This window comes from Tiliqua scincoides, chromosome 2 (genome assembly GCF_035046505.1).
Source record: "Tiliqua scincoides isolate rTilSci1 chromosome 2, rTilSci1.hap2, whole genome shotgun sequence".
NCBI lineage: Eukaryota > Metazoa > Chordata > Lepidosauria > Squamata > Scincidae > Tiliqua > Tiliqua scincoides.
Window position 1 is genome coordinate 5525919 of NC_089822.1, and position 24167 is coordinate 5550085.

A 24167-nucleotide genomic window follows, 5' to 3' on the forward strand; every position below is an offset into this window, starting at 1 on the left:
GGCCAATTAGAGCACATCTGAGGTAGTCGCTGTGCCAAAGCCCTAGCAGTGCAAGAGAACCGAGCGCAAGGTTTGCCTGTCCTGAATGCTCATCTCAGAACCAAAGAAAGGAAGATGCACCCCTAATGCTTCTCCTGTGTTCTGAAGCCACTGTTGTCCTGAGAAGACATGTGGCAGGCCAAAAAGCCAAACAGGGGAAGGATTCAGTGAAGGAGAATGGTCTGGGGTCATGTAACGCTTTTACATCATTAAAGCTCAGTGGGCCTCAGCCTTTAACTGTTCCTTACAATCCTTTCTCCACAGCTTTTGCAGTCTATCCCCGTAGGAGTTGGGCAGGTGTATGGCTGCGACAACCCTTGGACAGGAGGTGTTGTGATGGTGGCTCTGCTCCTCTCCTCCCCGCTCATCTTTATTCACGCCGTGCTTGGCTCAGCACTGGGAGTGCCAGCAGGTAGGAGAGATGCCCCCTGCACTGCAGCTGGGGATGGCATTGTTCTGATTTTTCGACAGGGGCTCCAAAACCTGAAGTTACTATTGCCATGTCATTGATAAAATAATTGCCAGCCATCCATGAATGTGAAAGTGGGCCTGCCCTTGAAAACTGTTTTGAAACTTCAGGCAGTTCGGAACACAGCAGCCTGATTGTTAACTGGGAAATGCTGGCTTGATCATATATTACTCCAGTGCTGAAAGCGCTTCAATGGGTCACTGTTTCCAGGTACAATTCAAGGTGCTGGTTTTGGCCACGAAATGGCTTGGTCCCAAGTACTGGATCTGGTGATGGCCGACAGATGATGAAGGACAAGGTCTTGACAAGGCAATGGAGGAAAATAAATCTGTCAACAGCCATTTGATGTGATAGCTATAGGAACCTGAGGGGTCCCTTCAGAGGCAGCAATATGCCACTCAATACCAATTGATGGAGTGCAACGAAATGGGAGGGGTGCCACCTTCATGCTTTCCCTGTGGGCCTCCTGGAGGCATCTGGTTGGCCAGTGTGATGGACACTTGGTCCATCAGGGGGCAAGCCATGATGTGTATGTGCAACCTCCTGATTTTAGAAATGGGCTATGTCAGATGCAAGGGAGGGCACCGGGATGAGGTCTCTTGTTATCTGGTGTGCTCCCTGGGGCATTTGGTGGGCCGCTGTGAGATACAGGGAGCTGGACTAGATGGGCCTATGGCCTGATCCACTGGGGCTGTTCCTATACCCTCCTCCCTGCCCCATCACTGCCTCGTTCTGCCATCCCTTCTCCATCCCCTGCCCCCACCCTCCCGCCACATTGTCCCTCCTTCCCCACTGGCCTACCTTGGTTGGCGGATCTTTGGCTGTCCACCAGCACATGGGAGGAAGGCTGCTCTGGCCTTGCGGCCACCGGTCAAGCAGTGTGTGCTATAGGCAGCTGCTTTACAATAGCCGTAAAGCAGTCACCACCATTGCAACACGCATTCCCCCAGTGCCCCACCTCCATAGGATTGGGCTGCAAAATGCCCTCTTGGAATCTGGCGGTGGGAGAACATCTGTGAAGCAAATCACTTTTTTCACCGCTATTTTGTTACATTGTCCAACAATAATTATTCCTCCCCCCCCCCACCCCCAGAAGTGACGTCTTCCCATCTGTCTTTGCAGCTCTCAGCCTGGCAACTCCCTTCAGCAACATTTACGCTGGCCTGTGGAATTATAACAGCTGCCTCTCGTGTATCGCAATGGGAGGCATGTTCTACGCCCTCACCTGGCAGACCTTTTTGCTGGCAATTGCATGTGGTAGGTACCCAGTGACACTGCTGGTACTCCAAAGACTGGAGCTCAAGAATGGGGCGTGGCCTTGATCTTGGAGCTCTGGCTGCTCTTCTCCAGTGGTGTCGCTAGAGCAGGTGCAAAGCACTGAGTTTTGCAGGAAGCCTCGCCACAGCATGCAAGTGGAGCCTCCCCTTCGGAGCCATTCCAGGCAGGGGGAGTAAAACGGAAGTGAATGCTTCCATTTGGCTCCCACTGCCGGAATGGCTCCTAAATGGAGGGGCCATTTGCATGCCGCAGTGGGGCTCCCTACAAAGAGGCTTTTCACCCCCTCCTGCTACATCACTACTCTCTCTTCTCTGAGTGGGGAGACATTCTGGGAAATCTCTACCTAGGTGTGGTTTCTTTGGTGGGGGGGGGGGAGAGCACCAGAGTGCTATGACTTTTTGAAATGTTTGATGTACATACAGTATGGAAGTAGTGAAGTATAAGTGGAAGCAAACAGCAGGCAACCTCCCCCCCCCATCTTTCCATTTGCCCAACATTTTTATTTCTCAGCTTCTCTCGTTAGGTTGATTCATACTCTACATTTTATGCACATACAGACAGGGCCTAGGAGAAGGGGGTAAAGGGGGTAATTTGTACCCGGGTCAAAAGGGGGGCCCAGGAGCCAAAGTTGGGGGCCCAGAAATTTCCTGGGATCTGACCTTTTCTACTCACACCTGTTGCCCACACAGGATGCTGGGGACACTACGGTGAGTGTGCAGCTGCAGTTACTACAGCTCCCAGCAAGGCTTATATGCTGGACCAAGGAATGCATACTTGACACTCCTTAACACAGTCAAATCTGGGAGGCAACTGGCCTACTCCAGTAGTTCTTGGGCTTGTGGACCTGCCTGCCAGGAAGGAGTGTAGAGGAGCTCAGGGACATAGCTGCAAGACTGCAGCTGCTGCAGAAGCCAGTTTTGGTGCGCACAGGACACTTTCCATTCTGGTGAGAGCCTCAATACGATGGGGCTGATTTCCCGCAATGATTTTCTCTATTTCAGAGAGACTTAGGAGTGTGTTTGGTTTTCCATATTCCTGTATCCAGCGGCCAGTGCCACATGGGTGGTTAGGGCTCCAAGGTTAGGGTTAGGGCTGCACCCACATGGGTGGGTGGGCTCCAAGACTTTTCCAGCTGTCTCCACCCTGCCAGGCTGAGTGCTCAGGCCCCCCCTCCAGCTATGCCACCACCTGCATAGAAAAAGAAATCCTGTTGGTCTATTTGGCCTGCTTCCATTCACTGTGCCTCGCGGCAGTGCTTCAGGGGCTTTTGCATGGCTCCCAAGCATTTCATAACAGCTTGTGGAATTCCTTATACAGGATGTGGTGATGGCATCTGGCCTAGATGCCTTTAAAAAGGGGATTGGACAAATTTCTGGAGGAAAAGTCCATTACAGGTTACAAGCCATGATGGGTATGTGCAACCTCCTGATTTTAGAAGTAGGCTACCTCAGAATGGAGATGCATGGGAGGGCACCAGGATTCAGGTCTCTTGTTGACTTGTGTTCTTCCTAAGGTATCTGGTGGGCCACTGAGATACCGGAAGCTGAACTAGATGGGCCTTTGGCCTGATCCAGTGGGTCTCTTCTTATGTTGTGCATGAGACCAGCCTACTGCATTTTGCCCCATTGGTCAGGACTGTCCTTTCCCTGGGATGGAATTACAGGTGATGAGAAGTCGCATTGGATTCCTGGAGGAATTCCTGGAGGATCTGGTGAAGTTGTGTCCTCCACCTCCCATTAGACTATATTATATTACCTTTTTTAGACCATGTTTCCTTCACGAAGCTAAGGGCAGTATACAGTACACTGCCCCCACTGTATCCTCACCACAGTAACTCTGTGGGATAGAGTTATGCTTGTCTTTGGCCAGATCATGCATTGTAGTGCCTAGGAGCATTTGGGACCAAGGATGCAAGAATGAAAAAATATAACCTCCTGAAGCAAATCTCATGTCTCTTTGCATCTTAAAAACAAAAGAGCAAGCAGTCGTCTTACCTACCTATGCACCTGCTCACTCCACTGTGCCACGTCTACTGCAGCAAAGGACCCCCTCATTTAATTGTCCTTCATGTCATTACAGCTCTGTTCACTGCCTATGCAGGAGGGACACTGGCCAATATGTTTTCTGCGGTAAGTTGCACTGACTGAAAGGATGGAGAGGTGCCTTCAATCTGCAAGGATTCACCATTGCTTTCTTGATGATAAGGCTGCTGGTCCTTTATTTGTATTGGCAACCTTCAGTCTCGAAAGACTATGGTATCGCGCTCTGAAAGGTGGTTCTGGCACAGCGTCTAGTGTGGCTGAAAAGGCCAATCCGGGAGTGACAATCCCTTCCACACCGGGAGCAAGTGCAGTCTGTCCCTGGTCTGTCTCCCTGGCTATGGGTCTTCCTTCTTTGCCTCTTAGCCTCAGACTGTTGGCCAAGTGTCTCTTCAAACTGGGAAAGGCCATGCTGCACAGCCTGCCACCCTGCACAGCCTGGTCCTTTAAGGGCACAGCAAAGACCACTAAGCAGAAGATGCTGTGCCTGATAGAATGGGCACACCCAAACTGGCCAAACGGACTTGTTGTTTACAGTATCTGGCTCCCAAATTAGAATGATTTAACTGGTTGGCAACCTTCAGTCTCGAAAGACTATGGTATAAGCCTACAGCACCTGGTATTCCCAGGCGGTCTCCCATCCAAGTACTAACCAGGCCTGACCCTGCTTAGCTTCCAAGATCAGACAAGATCAGGAATGTGCAGGGTAACAGTTGCTGCCAATGATTTAACTAAAGAAAAGTCAAACAGCAATTCAGGATGTAGTCCAAGGGTGCATTTGCTCTGTCCCTGTCAAGGAAACCATTTGGTTCTACACTTCCAGGTTTCATGGCAGTGTGCAAGGAGCATGCTGAGGAGAGGAATGACCTCCTTGCTTGAATGGGAATGTTCTCACTTGAATGGGAAGCAGATCATTGTGATCAGCCTTGGTGGCAGGTTTCAGAGAGGCAACAGTAGCAGATGCAGATGAAAGGCACCGCGAGTCTGCCACCCTCTGACCCCTTGCAATCTGCCAGCGACACACACTGCATCAGATGGCTGCCTAAATGGACTGGCAGTGTCACCACTCCTCCGGTCACTATTGTAGACATCAGTGAAACCCCTTAGGAAAGACGATGGGTGCCAGTGAGTGGGAGGCAGATTGTCCCAATGGACGAGTCCCAATGGACAATCACAAGTAGATTGTCCCTCCCAATGGATTATCTAGTTTCCAGCCAAGACTCATAACTACAATAAACTTGATGGTGACAAGATCAAGCCACCGTGGCCTATTCGCAGAGATGTTCTGCGTGGTACCAGTAGCGTAGCCAGAGAGGGGCCGGCACTGTAAGTACAGCAGGTGCCACAACGTGCTGTGTAAGTGGCTCATCCCACTCAATGTGGGAGCCATTCCAGGTAGCAATGGTGACACTGTGCATTGCTGTTGCTGCCCAGAATGTCTCCAATGGGAGGGGCTGCTTACATGGGCCATTGCGGTGCCTGCTGTACTTACTGCTTACCCACCTCTGGCTCTGAACACCTCTGTACTGAGCAGTACAACTAATCTCAGATGCCAACTGTTCTGTTTCCTTTCAGTTCGGGGTGCCATCTGGGACCTGGCCTTTCTGCTTATCTTCCCTCACCTTCCTGCTCCTCACCACCAACAATGATGCCATCTACAAACTGCCTCTCTCCAAAGTGACCTATCCGGAAGCCAACAGGGCCTATTACTTGACCAGGAAGGGGAAGCAACCCAAAGCCTCCTGCGATGTGTAGTGGACTAAATCCCGGGCGTTTCACCATCGCTACAACTGACATAGCATATACGTGTTCCCAAGGAAGAACGTCGTTGAACACGGACAAGCCTTGTCAGTTTTCAGTGGATGTTTGTGTCCATTTTATATTGCAAATAGCTATGCTTGGATCTTGGAGACTCCAGTATGTGCTTCCTTCAAAAAAGAACAAAATATCTGATGTATGTGGAAAGGTGCATGGAGCAAATGAAGACTTAGATGGCCAGTTGGCAACGTATGGATCCAGTCCATTCCCTGGAGCAATTTTACCTGCCACCACCAAATTTTAATCGACAAAGTAGTTTTAAAAAAATGCCTACAGTGTCACTTGTAGGGAGAAGATAAATTTTTTTTGTCAAAATTGGCAAGAAAGAGGGGGAAGATAATGCCATCTCCCTTTTAGATTTGGATCATAATGCCTGGGTTGTTCCTCACCGCCTGTGCGCCATATTTGGGTAGTCTTCAGGATGGCATCAACTTACTTACGGGGCCTCAACCTTTGCAAGGGGGCAACTAGTGTGACAAGATACACTTCAAACCTCCAGACTAATCTGACTGGAGAACAGAGTGGACCCTGAGAAGTAGTGCTGTTGGACCTCCCAATTTAGATTAGGATCGCCCACTCACTGCCTCTCTAAGGGTGCCACTCCATGTGACTGTTTCAGGGGGGCTTCATGACAAGGCCAGCCCTAAAGGAGAGAGTATCTCATTGATAAAAAGCAAGCAATGGGAAAGGAACATGTTCTTCAAGAGTGTTTTATCAGTGTTGTGTGCAGTGGATATGTTACAATACACTTAACAGTGAAAGTGTAAGTCAGGGGTGGGCTAATTTCAGTCTTCCCTGGTCTCTCTTCTTCTAATTAGAATCTCAACAGTGAACCCACCTGTCTTAAATACAAAAGCATGAGCAAGTGCTCAGGATCTCTGAATATTTAGAGCATCGCTAACCTGTGTGACGTGATCCTGTGTCTGCACTCTTGCTTCGGAAGTGCCTTGCGCAATCAGACAAATGTTCACTTGGTCCACCATTCTTTGCAAGCGGAAACTAGCACTTAGTAGATCCCAGGAGCTCATAAGAACATCATAAAAGCCCAGCTGGATCAGGCCGAAAGCCCATCTAGTCCAGCCTCCTGTATCTCACAGTGGCCCACCAGATGCCTCAGGGAGCACACAAGACAACAAGAGACCTGCAACCTGGTGTCCTCCCTCACATCTGGCATTGTGTGGGTGTTCAGAACACAAACCCACCCTGCCAAAGTCCAGGATTCTGGAGGGGCTTCTGTGACAGTGAAGAGGAAGAAGCGGCTGGAGGCCTGAGGTCAGTATGGACAAAGCAGCAACCCTGCCAAGCAGCAGCAAGCGGTCAGCTGACCATTTGCAGCTGGTTCCCATGACCCTGGCAGGTTACAAATATTTTTTTTCTTGTTTTACCCAAAAAAAACATGTCATTTCTGGTTGGATCTCTGGAACTCCTGAGTTGCATCTAAGGCTCAGTTCCGACATCAAGAAGTGACTCATTCAGACCACCGCCTGCTGTTTCCCTCCTCCCTTGGTGCATGACAGCCCCCCATTTCTTGGTTTTCCCTAGGCATTGTTTACTGAATACAGTAGCGCAGCTACAGGGGGGCAGCACAGTAAGTATTGCAAGCGTTGCAATGTGCCATGTAAACAGCCCCTCCCAGTAATGAACCTGCAGCCCCACACCACGCTGTGCCCCCAAACTTACCCAGTGCAACGGAGCCTTGCGCGGCATTTAGGACGACTCGGAAAGCCTTCTGAGGCTTCCCACATGGTCTTAAACCATGTGTACTTCCAGGAAACCGGAAACATTTGTCCCCCGGCTGCCCTCGAGGCCTGCCACTGGCTCCTCCCCCTCAGCATTGCCATCGCTGCCCAGAATGGCTCTGATGCCAAATGGGAGGGGCCACTTACACAGCACACTGCAGTTCCTGCAATACTTACTGCGCTGCCACCCCTGTAGCTACACTACAGGCTGAACATCCAAATCAGGGCTTGCAGCTTGCCTCTAAACCATATTTTGCAAAGCTGCCTCAAATCTTTGTTTCAAATTATGGATTGGACGCTTGTGCCTTGCCAATTTGGATGTCCTGTAAACCACAGTAATTACAAAAAAAAAAGATGGGGGGGGGGCTGTCGGGGAGAGGAGGAAGGAATAAGCCCAGCATGGCATATTCCTAAACATGGTTTGGATGTTCCAGTTCATGACATCTGAACTGAACATATTGGTTGAGTTCATTCTGCTTCATGGACACTGTCTGAACTTTTTTTTCCTGCATGTCAAATAAACTAGAGAAAAAAATTATGAGTTGTGGCAATTCCATTCTGTTTTTCAACACCAGAAGTTACCAAGTTTGAGCAGGGTCTGTTCCATGCCTAACATTTGTTACTCAGTGCTACTTCCAGCTCTTTGAGCTGGCTGCTTCTGTGGTTTTCTGACAGAAAACATCTGCTGGACTACACTATAGAAGCAAATCTTTAATCTCAAGTCAGTTAAGCTGAGGTTTAAGATAGATTTACAACTCACCCCTAAAGCACAGTGTAAAAACTGGACTTCCATCCCAAGTGTACACCTGCAATACAAGGTCAGTGTCTGGATGGGAGACGGCCTGAAGGCGCCTTGAGATCCATTATGAAAGAAAGGCAGGAAAGAAATGAATGGATAGGATCAGGAACTAGGATCCTTTCAACAATGCAATATCATGTGTTGTACTGGTGCAGTCAGAACAATGTCTTTCGGTGCCTTCCAGCTATCTTGTGTCGGCAGAAGAGCTATTGGAGGAGCAGCCCGTGGCATCACTAGGGTTTCTGTCACCTGGGCAGGAGGCCAGCGCATCACTCCCATGAAGGACCTCCTCCCATGCAGTAGGTGGGCAAAGAGAGCCCTGGGCGGTGGGCTTGGTGATGCACCATTGTCCCACGCTTGCTAGTTTTTTGGTTATAACTTTGGATAGAATAGAGATATTTCAACATGGTTTGTTTCATTGCATTCTGCATGAAATTATGCATCGAGAGATATATAACATGATGATATTCAAAAATACCAAGATTTAAAAATATTTGGCCAGTAGTGGTGTCACACACTCCACAGTATCGCGTTCAGTGGGCAACTTACAGAGGGTAAATTAATACTCTGTGCAATGGTCGAAGTGGTCAAGATACAACTTACGGAGGTGGTCAATATAGAGGTTGGTCTCCCATAGTGTATATGCAGTGTCTGTCCATACTGTGAAAATTAGGTCAACTTAAGGAGATGGTCAATATAGAGAGGTGGTCAACTTTGGAGAATCTACTGTATATGTGTAACAGGGTGCTTCTTAGTTCAGTTAGTAAGGGCAAGAAGGCTTAAAGCATATAATAATATAAATTAAAACAACATGCAATTAAAAAATGACTGAGAATTTTACACATAGTATGCAGGACATCTGGACCTAGGAGGCCCCCCTCAACCTGACTTGAAAGGCACAGTGGAACAGGCGCGTCCTCAGAAGAAGTGGTAAGGTACAGTGGATGGATGGACTGCATGAAAGTGAGAACTCAGCTGGGAGTCCAAAGTCCTGAGCAAAGAACAAAAACAGTTTCAGCTGCTGCTCCCCACACTGACTTTGATGTGAAGAAGCTCCGTAGGGTTCAGAGTTCAAAGATTGTCAACAAGCTTAGTGCAAAAAATGCTGAAGGTAAGGATTCCTGGAAGCTTGTGACAAGGGTGAGGGAGCAGAACCTGTGGAACAAGTGGAACCTGACAACACTTGTAGACAACTGCAAGGCTTGACCCTGTAAACAAGCCATTTTATTTTCCACTTTTGTCTGCATCTTTGAATTAGGAGATTGCTACGACTTTTTTTTTTTTTATTTAGAAGATTTATACTTGACTTTGGCTTGACTTTCCCCAGTCTCAGAGCCTGGGGAGCAGAGCCTGGTGCTTGTGTCGGCACACTGGCTCCACCATCTTTGCAACAGAGATGTGTGGTCAGGGCAGCAGTGGAGGCAGAGCCTCACCTATCATTTTCCAAGACTCAGCTTCCCCTGTGATTGTGCACATGCCCAGTTTCTGAGTGGTTGTGTTATTACAGGGGAGGCTGAATTCCTGTCTGTTGTAGCCGTCGTCTCTCCCTGTATACAGACTAGAGCTGTGGTAATGAACGCTCATGATTGTGCATGCGCTGCGTGAAAACCTGGAAACTTGATGTACATGTACAACCTCCTGATTTTAGAAATGGGCTATGTCAGAATGCCAGATGCAAGGGAGGGCACCAGGTTGAAGTCTCTTGTTATCTGGTGTGCTCCCTCGTGCATTTGCTGGGCCGCTGTGAGATACAGGAAGCTGGACTAGATGGGCCTATGGCCTGATCCAGTGGGGCTGTTCTTATGTTCTTATGATGTGATGATGTCACCACCATACTTTCAGGTCACCAAGCTCTCCATGCAGTGCTTCCCCAGCCTTGGACCTCACTGCACGTCACTGCTCTGCAACACTATCAGCTTGCCTTGGCAGATACAGATTGGTACCTTGGCCTTCAGCAGCTCTGACCATCAGCCCCCCACCCCACCCCACTCTGTCACTGGTGACTTGCACAGTCAATTGATGGCACAGTCGAATCGTAAGAGGGCCTTACAGTGCTGTAATTAGAAACTGCTGACGTTTCAGGCCTAGTTGTCTTAGTGATTGTTGGTTACATTGCACTTTAAATTATTCCCCACTTCAGTTATTATATTTTTATCCGGGCAATGAAAGCTCCCGATCATCGTCCTTTTAACCTCACCTCCCCCATCTTTTCATTCCATGCCAATTAGCTGTGCCATGAGCCATTCCACTTTGTCCCTGCACACACAATGGATGCTTTCTCTTGTGTGCACATATTACACACATCTTAAAGGCTCACCTGGCAACATAAGGTTGCTTTAAAGAAAGATTCATTTTTGAGTTCTAGGCTACAATCACAAAGTCTATGTCCTATCCTGACATTTACCTGGAGTATTGTGTCCAGTTCTGGTCACCGCATCTCAAAAAAGACATAGTAAAAATGGAAAAGGTGCAAAAGAGAGCGACTAAGATGATTACTGGGCTGGGGCACCTTCCTTATGAGGAAAGGCTACGGCGTTTGGGCCTCTTCAGCCTAGAAAAGAGACGCCTGAGGGGGGACATGATTGAGACATACAAAATTATGCAGGGGATGGACAGAGTGGATGGGGAGATGCTCTTTACACTCTCACATAACACCAGAACCAGGGGACATCCACTCAAATTGAGTGTTGGGAGAGTTAGAACAGACAAGAGAAAATATTTCTTTACTCAGTGTGTGGTCGGTCTGTGGAACTCCTTGCCAAAGGATGTGTGATGGCGTCTAGCCTAGACGCCTTTAAAAGGGAATTGGACAAGTTTCTGGAGGAAAAATCCATTATGGGGTACAAGCCATGATGTGTATGCGCAACCTCCTGATTTTAGAAATGGGTTATGTCAGAATGCCAGATGCAAGGGAGGGCACCAGGATGAGGTCTCTTGTTACCTGGTGTGCTCCCTGTGCTGCACGGCGAATCAGGGTTCAAGAACAATCTCAGCAGACTTAGAATTGTGGTTATCTTCAAGCTTTATTCATTGCCAGCAATGGGCTTCTCTTGGTGGTTCAAAATGGGAGACACAGAGTGCTGTGGTAATTCTCAGTGCCTCCAGAGAATAGCAACCTTCCCATAGGTGTCCAAATGAGTTATGTCAGAATGCCAGATGCAAGGGAGGGCACCAGGATGAGGTTATCTGGTGTGCTCCCTGGGGCATTTGGTGGGCCGCTGTGAGATACAGGAAGCTGGACTAGATGGGCCTATGGCCTGATCCAGTGGGGCTGTTCTTATGCTCTTAACTACAATTCCCAGGAAGCCTTGCAGGTCTCTTGTTATCTGTTGTGCTCCCTGGGGCATTTGGTGGGCCGCTGTGAGATATAGGAAGCTGGACCAGATGGGCCTATGGCCTGATCCAGTGGGGCTGTTCTTATGTTCTTATGCCCTAACTCTGTAGGCCGTTCTCAAGTGAATAAAATAAAACTAAAAAGTAGTTAGCTGACACCTAGAACTAATGAAACTGACTTGAAGCAGAATACTTGCTTATATGCCAAATATAAGCAGGCATATTTGAAATATATTTGCAGAATATATTTTTAGGTAGTGGAGCATGATATATTGCTCCAAGTGAGTTTCATCAGAGTTCATACAGTTTTGTGACTGTAGTCCAGAACTCGAAAATGAATCTTTCTTTAGGTGGTATCTCTGGCTACCTTAGCCTTAGTGACTACATAAGGTTGCTTTGCCCATGGACATTTAAGCAAAAATGTGACAAGGTACATCCCACTACCAACGTGCAGTGCCAGAACAATTGAATGGGAATTTCTTTTATACTCCTTGAATATCTAGATCAGGGATTAACCAGGGGTATCCATATCCCCTGGGGTATGGGATCCAAATGATGGGAGTATGGAACTCGATCTCTGAACAATTAAAAAAAAATTTTGTTAGGTTTTGTTATTAACCATCACCATTAGCAGAACAGATTGAGGTATTCTGTTCCTAGCTATCCATATGTAAAGTAAAAACAAGCAATTGACCTTTTTTGACTAGTACTAGTATCTAATAGGACTGGTGATTATGCCAATGATGATTTCGAGTCTGGTGAAGTATGGGTACTTATCAGGCAATCTATTGGGAGTCTGTAATCTTAAAAAGGTTTTGAACCCTTTTTCAAAACGATTGAGATGCTAGGTGTTGCCACCCTTTTTCTGGTCAGAAATGCAGCACCTGCAGAGCTTAAGCTTATGTTAACATAAGAAGAGCCCCACCGGATTTTGTACAACGGTCGCCCAGAAAGTAATGCACCACATTTTTTTTCTTCAACAATTATTTATTGAACACAATGAAACACACAAGAAAGAATGATGTTTCTTCTACACTCCCTATTTTTCCACGTTATCTCCGTCCAGTTCTATGGCCGTCCTCCAGCGAGACACAAGGGCACGTATGCCCTGTCGGTACCACTCCTTGTTCTGGTCACGAAGCCATTTCTGCACTGTGCAAATCACCTCTTCGTCATCCTCAAAATGTCTTCCGCGAATGCCATCCTTTAATGGCCCAAACAAGTGGAAGTCTGAGGGAGCTAGGTCAGGGCTGTAGGGTGGATGGGGTAACACAGTCCAACCCTGTTTAGTGATGTGTTCCGAAGTCCTCAAACTTGTGTGAGGCCGAGCGTTATCATGTTGAATCAAACATTCACCTGGGTTGTTATGGCGCCGAAGTTGCTGGAAGCGCTTCTTGAGTTTGGTTAATGTCTTCACATAAGCTTCAGAATTAATGGTGCTGCCTCTTGGCATCACATCAATGAGTATGATGCCCTCACAGTCCCAAAACACAGTGATCATCACCTTACCGGCGGAAGCAGTTGCTTTGAATTTTTTCTTCTGTGGAGATTGAGGATGGCGCCATTCCATCGACTGTCGTTTTGTTTCGGGCTCAAAATGGTGAACCCAGGTTTCATCACCTGTCACAATCCTGGACAAGAACGCTTCCCCCTCATCTTCAAAACATTTCAGCAACTCAGAAGAAATGTTTTTTCTGAGAGATTTGTGGTCCACCGTAAGACAGCGCGGAACCCATCGTGCACACACTTTTGAGTAATCAAGAGCACGGATGATTGCATCCACACTTCCTTTGCTGACTGACAGCTTCAGCGCCAACTGCCTAGTCGTTATGCGTCGGTCCTCGCGAATGAGCACATCAGCAAGCTGTGTCTTGTCAGGTGTGACAGCCGTGGATGGCCGCCCCGAATGCTGCAAATCTTGGAGCTCTGCTGAATCGCCTTCTAATGGCCTCACCCTCTGTGCCCAGCGACTAACCATACTTCTGTCGACTGCAGATTCTCCATAAACTGTACACAAACGTTTGTGAATGTTCCCAACAGTTTCTTTCTCCGCAGTGAGAAATTCAATGACGACACGCTGCTTGTAACGTACATCACTTACAGATGCCATTTCGAAACACTGCTGCAGCTACGCTATCTGTCTGAAGAAACCAAAAATTTGTGTGTGCGCTCCTGAAAATTCAAATAATGTATATCTAAAGTTTCGCATTCGTACCATTACTGTAGGCTGAGAAAAAAAATGTGGTGCATTACTTTCTGGGCGACCCTCGTATGTGCAACACATGATGTGTATGTGCAACCTCCTGATTTTAGAAATGGGTTATGTCAGCATGCCAGATGCAAGGAAGGGCACCAGGATGCAGGTTTCTTGTGGTCTTGTGTGCTCCCTGAGGCATCTGGTGGGCCACTGTGAGATACAGGAAGCTGGACTAGATGGGCCTATGGCCTGATTCAGCAGGGCTCTTCTTATGTTCTTATAGATCAGGCCAAAGGCCCATCTAGTCTAGCTTCCTGTGTCTCGCAGTGGCCCACCAGATGCCTCAGGAAGCACACAAGACAACAAGAGGCCTGCACTCTGTTGTCACTCCCTTGCACCTGGCATTCTGAGGTAGCCTATTTCTAAAACCAGGAGGATGCATCATTGTTTGTAACCTGTGGTGGACTTTTCCCTAGAAATCTGTCCAGTTCCCTTTTAAAGGCATCCAGGGCAGAGGCCATCGCCACATCCTGTGGCAAGGAGTTCCACAGATTAACTGCATGCTGGGTAAAGAAATTATCCCAGCATCAGGATGCAATAAAAAAAAAAAGCTTCACTTACAGAATTTCTGCCTGTTGCTCAAGTGTAAAAGGCACTGATGCCCTGACAGGAAAGAAAAGAGTTGGTCTGATGGAATGACTCCAGACTTTTCAGTTACCCCATTTAAAACTTGTTTGCATGCAGGCATGTTTTTAAGATCAGTTCATTCAACGCCTGCAACTGGCAACTGCTGCAATGTGACCGGCCATGAGGAAAGGACCCCCTGAGCTTCCCACCCAGCTCAGAAGTTCCATATAAAAAAGCACGAAAGTGATTCTGTCGCCATAGAAACCAAGATTGCTGCCATGTTACAGAGGATGGAAAGCTGCCAGGCCTGGTAATCCTGAGTGGCCCCGCAGAGTTCGCATTCAGGGTTTCTCCAGCTGCGCGGGGATCAAATGCACACAAAGGGGAAGGTTGGCAGCTCTGCCTCGGTGCACCACTCTCCAGCGCTACCTGTCAGAGTGCTGCTGCCTGGAATTTTCCCTGCTGGGAAAATTCCACTGACCTTTTCGATTCACCTCCGCTATCACGAACAGCCGGAGAAATTTTATAGGCCACAAAAGCGCTCGAGTCTACCATTTACGACTTGGCACGTTTTGAAAGCAGGTGGGGCAGGCGGGAGATCATTGCGACATTAAAATATGAAGTTACGTGGAGTCTGAGAGACAGCCAAGGGCATAAGTCGGACAGAAGCCCTTGCATTGACCCTGGAGATCTGGGAGGCATCCATCCCCCATCTCCCTGGAGATGGGTTCGATCACATCTGTGACGTAGTGTTTGGACATAATTCAAAACCATGTTTTTGTTTAGCTAAGCAATTCTGGTTTGCTTGGCACTGAAAATTTGGGGTCTGAAACTACACTTTGAAACTGGTTTGCAAGTCACAGTTTCTGCTCACTATGGCATGCTGCTATGTCTATTCACAGATTTGACACACCAGAGTTAGGGCCAAGAGGGCTGCTGCACGGTGGAAATGGAATGACTAATGGAAGCAAAAAGGCATCTCTAAACTCCAGTTGACCTCTTATACATATGGAAGCTCAAATCACAATGTGGGTTCTGAACGATGGATAGCCCAAACCATGGTTTCAAATTGGTGGTTGGCAACCTGCAGTCTCGAAAGACTATGGTATAAGCCTACAGCACCAGGTATTCCCAGGCGGTCTCCCATCCAAGTACTAACCAGGCCTGACCCTGCTTAGCTTCCGAGATCAGACGAGATCAGGCATGTGCAGGGTAACAGTTTCAAATTACATGTGGAAATAAGGGGCCACATTCAGACATCACACCAAATCATTATTTACTGTTACGACAACATGATGCATGTTCCTCCCTATCCTTCTTCCCTTCTTAATGCACAAGAGAAAGAAATTCAAACCTACCATTTCTGGAATGGTAGTTATGGTATCAGTTATGGTTTCCCATTTCATCCATATGAATTTCATCCATCACAGGTTACATGATGGGTACACACAACCTCCTGTTTTTAGAAGTAGGCTGTCTCAGAATGCCAGATGCAAGGGAGGGCACCAGGATGCAGGTTCCTTGTGGTCTTGTGTGCTCCCTGAGGCATCTGGTGGGCCACTGTGAGGTACAGGAAGCTGGACTAGATGGGCCCATGGCCTGATCCAGCAGGGCTCTTATGTTCTTAAATCCCCATGCAGCAACGGAGCAGCTCTGGTGCAGGATTTGATGCATCCTGTGGGGGATTTTTGGTTGTTGGAGGTCTTCTGGGGGTAAGGGGATATTTGTCCCCTTGCCCTGGTGTAAGCCCTAGCAGCTGCAATGGATCGACTGGTACAAGTCTGCGTTGATTCGTGCAGGCAGATCAGGCCAGGGAAGAGGGCTGGGATTTGGCCTGCATCACCATCACTGAACCTGCCCACTCCAAGACCCAATCTGCCCATCCTGTCCCACCTCCTCCCTGTTCAGCCCTCCCCCTACCCCAGTCAACCTCCTGCCCACCCCATCCTGCCCCCTGCACTGGGCTTACTTGCTCCAGCGGGACGGTCACTCTGCCAGTGCGCAAGAGAAGGCTATGGACTTCCCACTGGAGCACTGGCTCCTTGCGCTGCCACTAAGCACTTTCACGGCAGCTAGCACCAGGGGAACACATGTTCCACCGCCGCTTCCTTTCAATAGATTGGACCATTAATTTTGTAACTATGGCACAGCTCCAGAGTGAGTGGGTTTCAATATCGGTCACTAGAGCTGACAGGTGATTGACAACAGTCTGCAACAGATTAGAGCTTTGTTTGGTTTTTTATTTTTCTATCTTTCTTCAAGTCATGGTTCAATATAGATTTAACTGCACAGATATTGCATTTATAAGGAAGTTTCCACACCAGACACTGACTGAATAAAGATAACCGCAGTCATTGCGGTGTTTAGTTTCTAAGAGAGAGAGACAAGAGTTCAGGGGTGGTTAGAAGCTGTTTCTTTTGACTGGAAAGTCCTTTTCCTTATCCAAGATGCACGTGAAGCAAAGGCACTCCACGCATGCTCAGAAGCATTTTTTCTAAAACTCTTGCTTCAATATATTTCAGGTTTGAGTCCTGGCATCTCAAAGGATTCCAGGTCACATCTACTGCAGAGTAAGTGAGCACTCAGGAAGGCCTCCAACAACATATCATAATTGGGTGGAGGGAGTGAGACTCGCAATGTGCACTTTGGTTTAAGAACAGGGGTGTTTCATGCAGATCCCTCTATTCCTATCTGGGAAATGCAGAAGAGGATGTCTGAGCCAGAGTAGTTGCATGCCTACCACTGGGTTTGCTGGGGCAAATGCCCCAGGCGCCGGACAACAGGGACCCCCATGGAAGCTCCAACAGGGGTGGAAACTGTGCTTCCGGTTTGCCAGAAGCACAGTTTATAGTGCCAGGGAACCTCACAGAGGTTTCTCCGGTGTGGGCTGTGGTCCGTGAGCCTCTGGTGAGTGGGGGGACGGGGACAGATTTCTGCATGGGGGGCAGCGATAGCCCTTGGGGGGCACCATCACGGAGCTTTGCTCCGGGCATGAGGCTGAGGAGGTCCACGGCTGAGCCAGAGACAAAAGAGCGACCTAAAAGTGTATGTATTGCATGGCGTGCAGAAAGGAAAATTGTACGGCATTGCTGTGTACGGGATGAGGAAGCAGACTGCCAGGAATACTGCAGCCAATGCAGCGAGTTAAAGGTTAACTTATAGTCCAAGTTATGCATGTCTGCTCAGAAGTAGGTCCCATGAAACTCAATGGCTTACTCCCAAGGAAACGTGCTAGGATTGCAACCTGAATAGATTTACAACCCAATTCAGTTTGGCTCCCCAAGAGGCAATTCAGCCCCACCAACAGAGCACACAAAGGATCCCACAAAGCCCTGGTGGCCTCCTCAGGGTAAAGGAACATTTTCCCCTTGCTGGCCCAGTGGGTCTACTCAGACCTGCACCAGTTATATCATGGCACAAGTCAGCATGGACCAGGACCAGCGGATTGAGGCCCGGAAGGGGCATAGGATATTGATGAATGTTGTTTGTGCTAATATCTCCTCCTTCTCAATCCTGATGAGGGCCTCAATGTTGATGAGCTGCCACTGAGGTGGTTAAACCTCAGAGGTCTTGTTGAGCAGGTGACACCACCACAGACCAGGGAGGCTCCCATCTCTTCTTTGTGCATAGAAAACTGACCTGTCGGGGGGAAGGCGAGGCTAGTGGAGGGATTTTTGTGTGTACTGCCTGGATCAGTGGATCAGCACCAGCTTGCAGGCAAGGGCTGTAGGCAAAGCCATGCAGTAGACCCCCATGCTTCCCCCACCTGCTCCCTGATGGTGTCCAGGGCACTGTGGCTACAATGGATCCTAAAGTTTCAGGAACTGACCTCCCCAGGTGGGAGTCAACCAAAGCCCAACCTGGTCGACCCCTGACATCACCCACCTGGAGGGATACTTTTACATGGAGGAGTTTGCAGATTCTGTTGTTATTGCACTTTACCACTCCACAAAACACCATAGAACTGTGGTTCTTAAACTTTTTAGCACCAGAACCCACTTTGTAAAATGACACTCTGCTGGGACCCACCGAGCTTTAGGAGACTTAAAAAAAAAGTGAAAAGAATCCTGTCCCTGGCAGCAAAAACACAGGAGAAACGACAGGAAATGACAGAGAAGAGGGAAAGGGAGACCAATGGCACATACATAACTGTTAATGATGTGCAGTGGGTCTGCTGGGTGTGGGGACTACGTTTCCCAAGAGGCCGTGCTGTGAGATCTGGGACTCTGAGCCTGCAAGGGGGAGGAAGAGGCCTTGCTGGAGGGCTGGAGAAGGGAAGGGATCCTCAGGAAGGCTCAGCCAGGGAGGGAGGGACGGCCTGGGAGCAGGTGTGTGCAGTGGCAGGTCCTTGACTGCAGAGCTTGGCTCGGGTTGCACAGGCTGCACTGAGCCCCTGGTTGCACAAGCCCAGGAGAGAGAAGGGCCTGCTGGACTCTCCTCCTGCACCTGTGAATGAGGCCTGGGTTGGGCAGGCAGCCACAGGTGCCTGTGCAAGGATCTAATGCAGCCCCTTTGGGTTCTTATCCCCCCCAATGATTGCCAGCCCCCCCCCAGGCCTACCCTATTAATCCACTCAAGAGCCAGAGATAAGAGTGATGGCTAGAATCCCCACCCCGCAGTGTGTACCGTCTCGCCATCCAAGAGCCATCAATACTTTCCTCCCTGACTCTGCCCAACCTCTCACTGCTGCCATCACCTCAAACAGTAGAAGGCGATTCAAGCATGTGCACGAAGCAGGTAGGCAGGGTTAAGAAACTGATGCAGGTCTCCTTTCTCTCCCTGACAGGTAGCAGAGAATCCAAGCACAGCGAGCCTTGTGGAAGGGCAGAAATGGCAGGCCAGGTAAGGGAGGTTTGCAGGGGACGGCTTGGCTTCTCCTCCAGGACCATTCCCAACCGCAGCCCTTTCGCCACAGTCTGGACTGACTGCACCACACTTGCTTCTTTCCCTGCAACCCCAAATCTTCCTTTCCTTCTCCAGGGTTCCTCTGGAAAGCCCAACTAAACTACCTCCATCCCTTCTCTCCCTGCATTTTCCCCTCTCTACTCTGCACTTCTCCTTCAGAGGAGTTCCTGTTTCCTCCCCTCCCCTTTTATTCTCCTTCTAACTACTCAATGCACAAGGTTCTCAGTCCTTGGCATGCTTCCTCCCTTGGGATTGAAGTCATGACCTAGGCTGGCTTGCTAATAAGGTATTATTACTCTTTTTCCTTCAGAGCCTGATTTCATTCAAGGAGATAGCACTGTATTTCAGCCACAAAGAGTAGGTTCTGCTGAGTCCATGCCAAAGACGCTTGTATGAGTCTGTCATGATGGAGAATTATGAAAATGTGATCTTTGTAGGTAAGGAGGATCATTTGCCTCTCAACTGATAGATGCCCAGGTAGGAACCTCTTTTCCAATAGATATTGCTGAGGGGTGTTGGTGGCTGGGCTGCATGACCCGGCCATGGCTGCTGCCACGCCTGACGGTCCCACATCCTCCCTTCCTGGCCAGCCCAGATCTGGGTCTCTTGATGAGGAGGGTAGCTCTCAACCTGAGGACACAGTGCCATAAATTAGCTGGGGGTTAGCAGAACCAATTCCTATTCTCCCATTGAATTGAGGGCTCACTGTACTACCAAGTTCGTTTTCCATCCTTGTTAGGAAATGATATAACATCCTACATGTTGGCAACCTTCAGTCTCGAAAGACTATGGTATCGCGCTCTGAATGGTGGTTCTGGAACAGCGTCTAGTGTGGCTGAAAAGGCCAATCCAGGAGTGACAATCCCTTTCACACTGGGAGCAAGTGCAGTCTGTCCCTGGTCTGTCTCCCTGGCTATGGGCCTTCCTTCTTTGCCTCAGACTGTTGGCCAAGTGTCTCTTCGAGCTGGGAAAGGCCATGCTGCACAGCCTGCCTCCAAGCAGGCCACTCAGAGGCCAGGGTTTCCCACCTGTTGAGGTCCACTCCTAAGGCCTTCAGATCCCTCTTGCAGATGACAAGTATAACATCCTAGTATTTTCATAATCATTGCTTGCTACAGTTTTGCTTGGTTTTCACAAGCAAAATAATGCTGAATTCCGTAGGAAGTTGAATTTTTGGACCCTTTGCTAAACTGTTACGCAGAGTCTGTCCAGGCCAGATTGCAGCAGTCCTGATAGTGTCCTTCAGGAAGCACAAACCGAAACTTAATCAAGGCAGTGCAGAGATCCTTTTTCTCTACAGAGCCACCTGGGAGAAGTTTGTCCTTTTCTACATGGTGTTGCCCTCTCTCTGAAGGAACCAGTGCACAGCCTGGGCGTGCTTTTGGCCCCGGTTTCCTTCAGAAACTCAGATGGTCATCCATATTCTGGATACACTTTTGGATGGTTCAGTTGCACCCTTTCAGGGCAGCATTCAACTCAATAGGAGACAGCTTTCTTTCTTTCTAGTTTTGGCCTTTATTTCTCTGAGATTCCTTCACCTCTAAAGAAGGAAAAGATAATATTGATGAAGCCACTTGCAGTTAAAAGTTGGTGTGACTTTTCTGGACTTTTCTGGGCCATGGTTCTGGAGAGAGAAAAAGGACTTCTGACTTCACTAACTAGCAGCAGTTTCTTCCTTTGGTCTCTTGTTGCATTAATTTTCTTATTTCAACAGAATCAGTTTGGAACCAGATTAGAAGAAAGAGAAAGCAGATTCATTCTTCACAGCACAGAACCCACACAAGGGAGAAGCCCTATAAATGCCAGGAGTGTGGCATTTCTACTTCAGTCAAAGTGGAAAACTTCAGATCCACCAGAGAACCCACACAGGGGAGAAACCCTATAAATGCAAGGAATGTGTAAAGAGCTTCAGGTTGAGTGCTAATCTTATGAGCCACCAGAGAACCCACACAGGGAAGAAACCCTATCAGTGACAGGAGTGTGGAAAGAGCTTCAGTAAGCGTAGCACCCTTCTAAAGCATCACAGAAGCCACACAGGGGAGAAACCGTGTAAGTGCCAGGAGTGTGGAAAAACCTTCAGTCAGTGTCATAGTCTGAGCTACCAGAGAACCCAATCAGGAGAAAAACCTTATACTTCTTAGAAGAGTGAGGCAACAACATAACCTTATACTTCTCAGTGAGGCAACAACAGTTAATTTCCTTGTTTGCATCAAATATTGATGTTTGTAAAATTCCTGCTGTTTTTGCAGTATTCATTTGATACATAAATGAAGTGCCTTGCTTGTTCTTGCTTTTCACAAAATAAAATTTGTCAAAATTACCCTGTTATTATTTCCTGGGCCTTGTTCTTACTTACTGAGCCTTTTTCTTACTTTCCCTGATTGGAAGGTCTTCAGGCCAAAGGAATTCGACTTTGGGGGCTATCAGGAAGCTTGGCTCCCTACAGAGATCTTTGATGGGGAGGAGATGGTGGCTTCTTTGTCCATGGTTCCAACTGAATGAGAATGACTGATTTCTCTGAGGTTGTGGTCTGAAGCTTCTGGACCTTTGTGTCTCAGTTGTCCTGCTAGTTTCTAGCACCAATCACTCTGATGCAGTGAACGCACTCAATTTCACACACTTCAGAAATGTACACTTTCTTCTCCGTTACAAATTAGTCATATACATTTAGTGTGTGAATGTCTGCATTGACTTCATTGTCTTTGGATTTAATGGACTTCCTGCATTAAGAGATCCCATGCCTATTATTCCATTAAATAGGGTTCACTGTACTACCAAGTTCATTTGCCATCCTTATTAGGAAAGGTTATAACCTCTCTCTCCAGAGGCAGTTTCTGGAAGGGACCATCAGGCCCAGCTGGGGAGACTGTTTGGCTGGGGGGTGGAGTTTGCAGGCCTGCCTGATTGCTCTCCTCCTCTCTCTCCCCAGGTATTTCCAGCTTGCTGGGCTTGCCAGAGGCTGCTCTCCAGAGGCAGTTTCTGGAAGGGACCATCAGGCCCAGCTGGGGAGATTGTTTGGCTGGGGGGTGGAGTCTGCAGGCCTGCCTGATTGCTCTCCTCCTCTCCCAGGTATTTCCAGCTTGCTGGGCTTGCCAGAGGTGTGAACCTTTGGCGCAAGCCGAAGGGCAAGAGCCAAAGGGCTCTTGGCCCGTGGCTCTTAGCCTGGGGCTCGTGCCCGGAAGATGAGGTGCCCTCTCCATCAGCGGACCAACTAGCAGCAGTCGGATACCCTCCCCGTTGGTGGAGGCAGGGGAGAGAGGAGCAACAATTGTTTTTACAGCAGAGGATCCGCCTGCAGGCCAGTCTCAGAAGGCGGGCCTCGCCACATGTGTGTGCTCGCAGGAGGGAGCTCAGGGGAAGGGAAGGGTGCCACTATCAAGAGAGTGACGGGCCAGGGGAGATATGGCGGTGGGGGTCGGACAGGCCGTTACAGGAGGAGAGTTAATCATAGGCAGATCATCTCCCCTTCTGGTCCCTCCCCCAATTCTCAGATGCCTGGTGGTCTTGGCGGTGAGTCCCTGGATCTGAAGCTGCTACTTTTGAATGCCAGGTCGGTGAATAATAACCTGTATCATCCAGGATTTGATTCTGGATGAGAAAGCCAACCTGCTATGCATTACGGAGACCTGGTTGGACGTGGAGGGAGGCGTTAGTCTCTCTGAACTTTGTCCACCAGGCTTCCAGGTGTTGCAGCAGCCAAGATTGCAGGGACGGGGAGGGGGAGTTGCAATGGTCTATTGTGAGTCCATCTCTCTCACCAGGTGCCCTGTCCAGCAGTCTGCTGGGTTCGAGTGCCTGCATGTTGTGTTGAGAGGACCGGACAGGATTGGGATTCTGTTGGTGTACCGCCCACCCTGCTGCCCAACAGTCTCCCTGCCTGAGCTGACTGGGGTGATCTCAGGGGTGGCATTGAAGGCCCCCCGCCTGTTAGTGCTGGGGGACTTCAATGTTCATGCTGAGGCCCGTGGCAGGTGCAGCTCAGGATTTCATGGCTGCCATGACAACCATGGGCCTGTCCCAGAAGATCTTGGCCCCGACACATACTGCAGGACATGTGTTGGACCTGGTATTTACAGCTGGGCACGGGAGCAGTGATCTGGATGTAGAGGAGATCAAGATCACTCCGTTGTCATGGACAGATCACTTCCTGGTAAGATTTAGGCTGGTTGCGACTTCCTACCTCCCCAGAGGTGGGGGATCGTTTTCTATGGTCCGCCCCCGGAGGCTAATGGAGCCTGAAGGTTTCCTGAGAGCTCTGGGGGATTTTCCCACTGCCGAGACTGGCACCTCATCTGAGGCCCTGGTTGACCTCTGGAACGGGGAAATGTCCAGGGCAGTGGGTGAGATTGCTCCGGAGCGACCTCTGCCACGTCGCAGACTCGGAGCGGCTCCTTGGTTTACTGAGGAGCTGCGAATGATGAAGCAGCAGGGCAGGCGTCTAGAGCGACGGTGGCAGAAAACTCGTGATGAATCCGATCGGACACGGAGTAGAGCTCATTATAGAGCCTACTCCGTGGCAGTGGTAGCAGCGAAGAAATCATTCTTCTCTGCTACCATTGCGTCTGCTGATAGCCGTCCGGCGGAGCTGTTCCATGTGGTGCGGGGCCTCCTCCATCAGGCCCTGCCAGTGGACCAGGAGGAATACACGGTCAGCCGCTATGTTGTGTTTGCGCAACATTTTGCAGATAAAATCGATCGCATTCGTTACGACTTGGATGCCACATTGACAGTGTCTGACGATGTCCCCTTGGCAACTGCTTGTCCAGTGTTGTGGGATTCTTTTTCAGCTTGTGCAGCCTGAGGATGTGGACAGACTCCTTTGGAGTGTGAGGCCATCTGCCTGCCTGTTTGACCCTTGCCCAGCGTGGCTGATACGAGCTGCCCGGGGTGGACTGGTTGAGTGGACGGGGAGGGTGGTCAACTC

General features: G+C 49.0%; 1 protein-coding gene and 2 pseudogenes across 3 annotated transcripts in view; 1 reads left to right on the forward strand and 2 right to left on the reverse strand.

The window, feature by feature from the left end:
- The window catches only part of SLC14A1 (solute carrier family 14 member 1 (Kidd blood group)), a 28883-nt gene extending 20963 nt beyond the window's left edge, over positions 1 to 7920 (forward strand). For all 3 annotated transcript variants that reach the window (XM_066615898.1, XM_066615899.1, XM_066615900.1), the window contains 4 exons: positions 304 to 451; positions 1631 to 1765; positions 3866 to 3915; positions 5401 to 7920. In XM_066615898.1, the coding sequence (XP_066471995.1) occupies positions 304 to 451; positions 1631 to 1765; positions 3866 to 3915; positions 5401 to 5580 (513 nt within the window). In that variant the 3' untranslated portion in view covers positions 5581 to 7920. The remainder of the gene's footprint in view (positions 1 to 303; positions 452 to 1630; positions 1766 to 3865; positions 3916 to 5400) is intronic.
- Positions 4430 to 4546, reverse strand: LOC136642767 (5S ribosomal RNA; annotated as a pseudogene).
- Positions 7921 to 15448: 7528 nt separating the features above from the next.
- LOC136642433 (5S ribosomal RNA) lies at positions 15449 to 15565 on the reverse strand (annotated as a pseudogene).
- Between the last annotated feature and the right edge of the window lie 8602 nt (positions 15566 to 24167).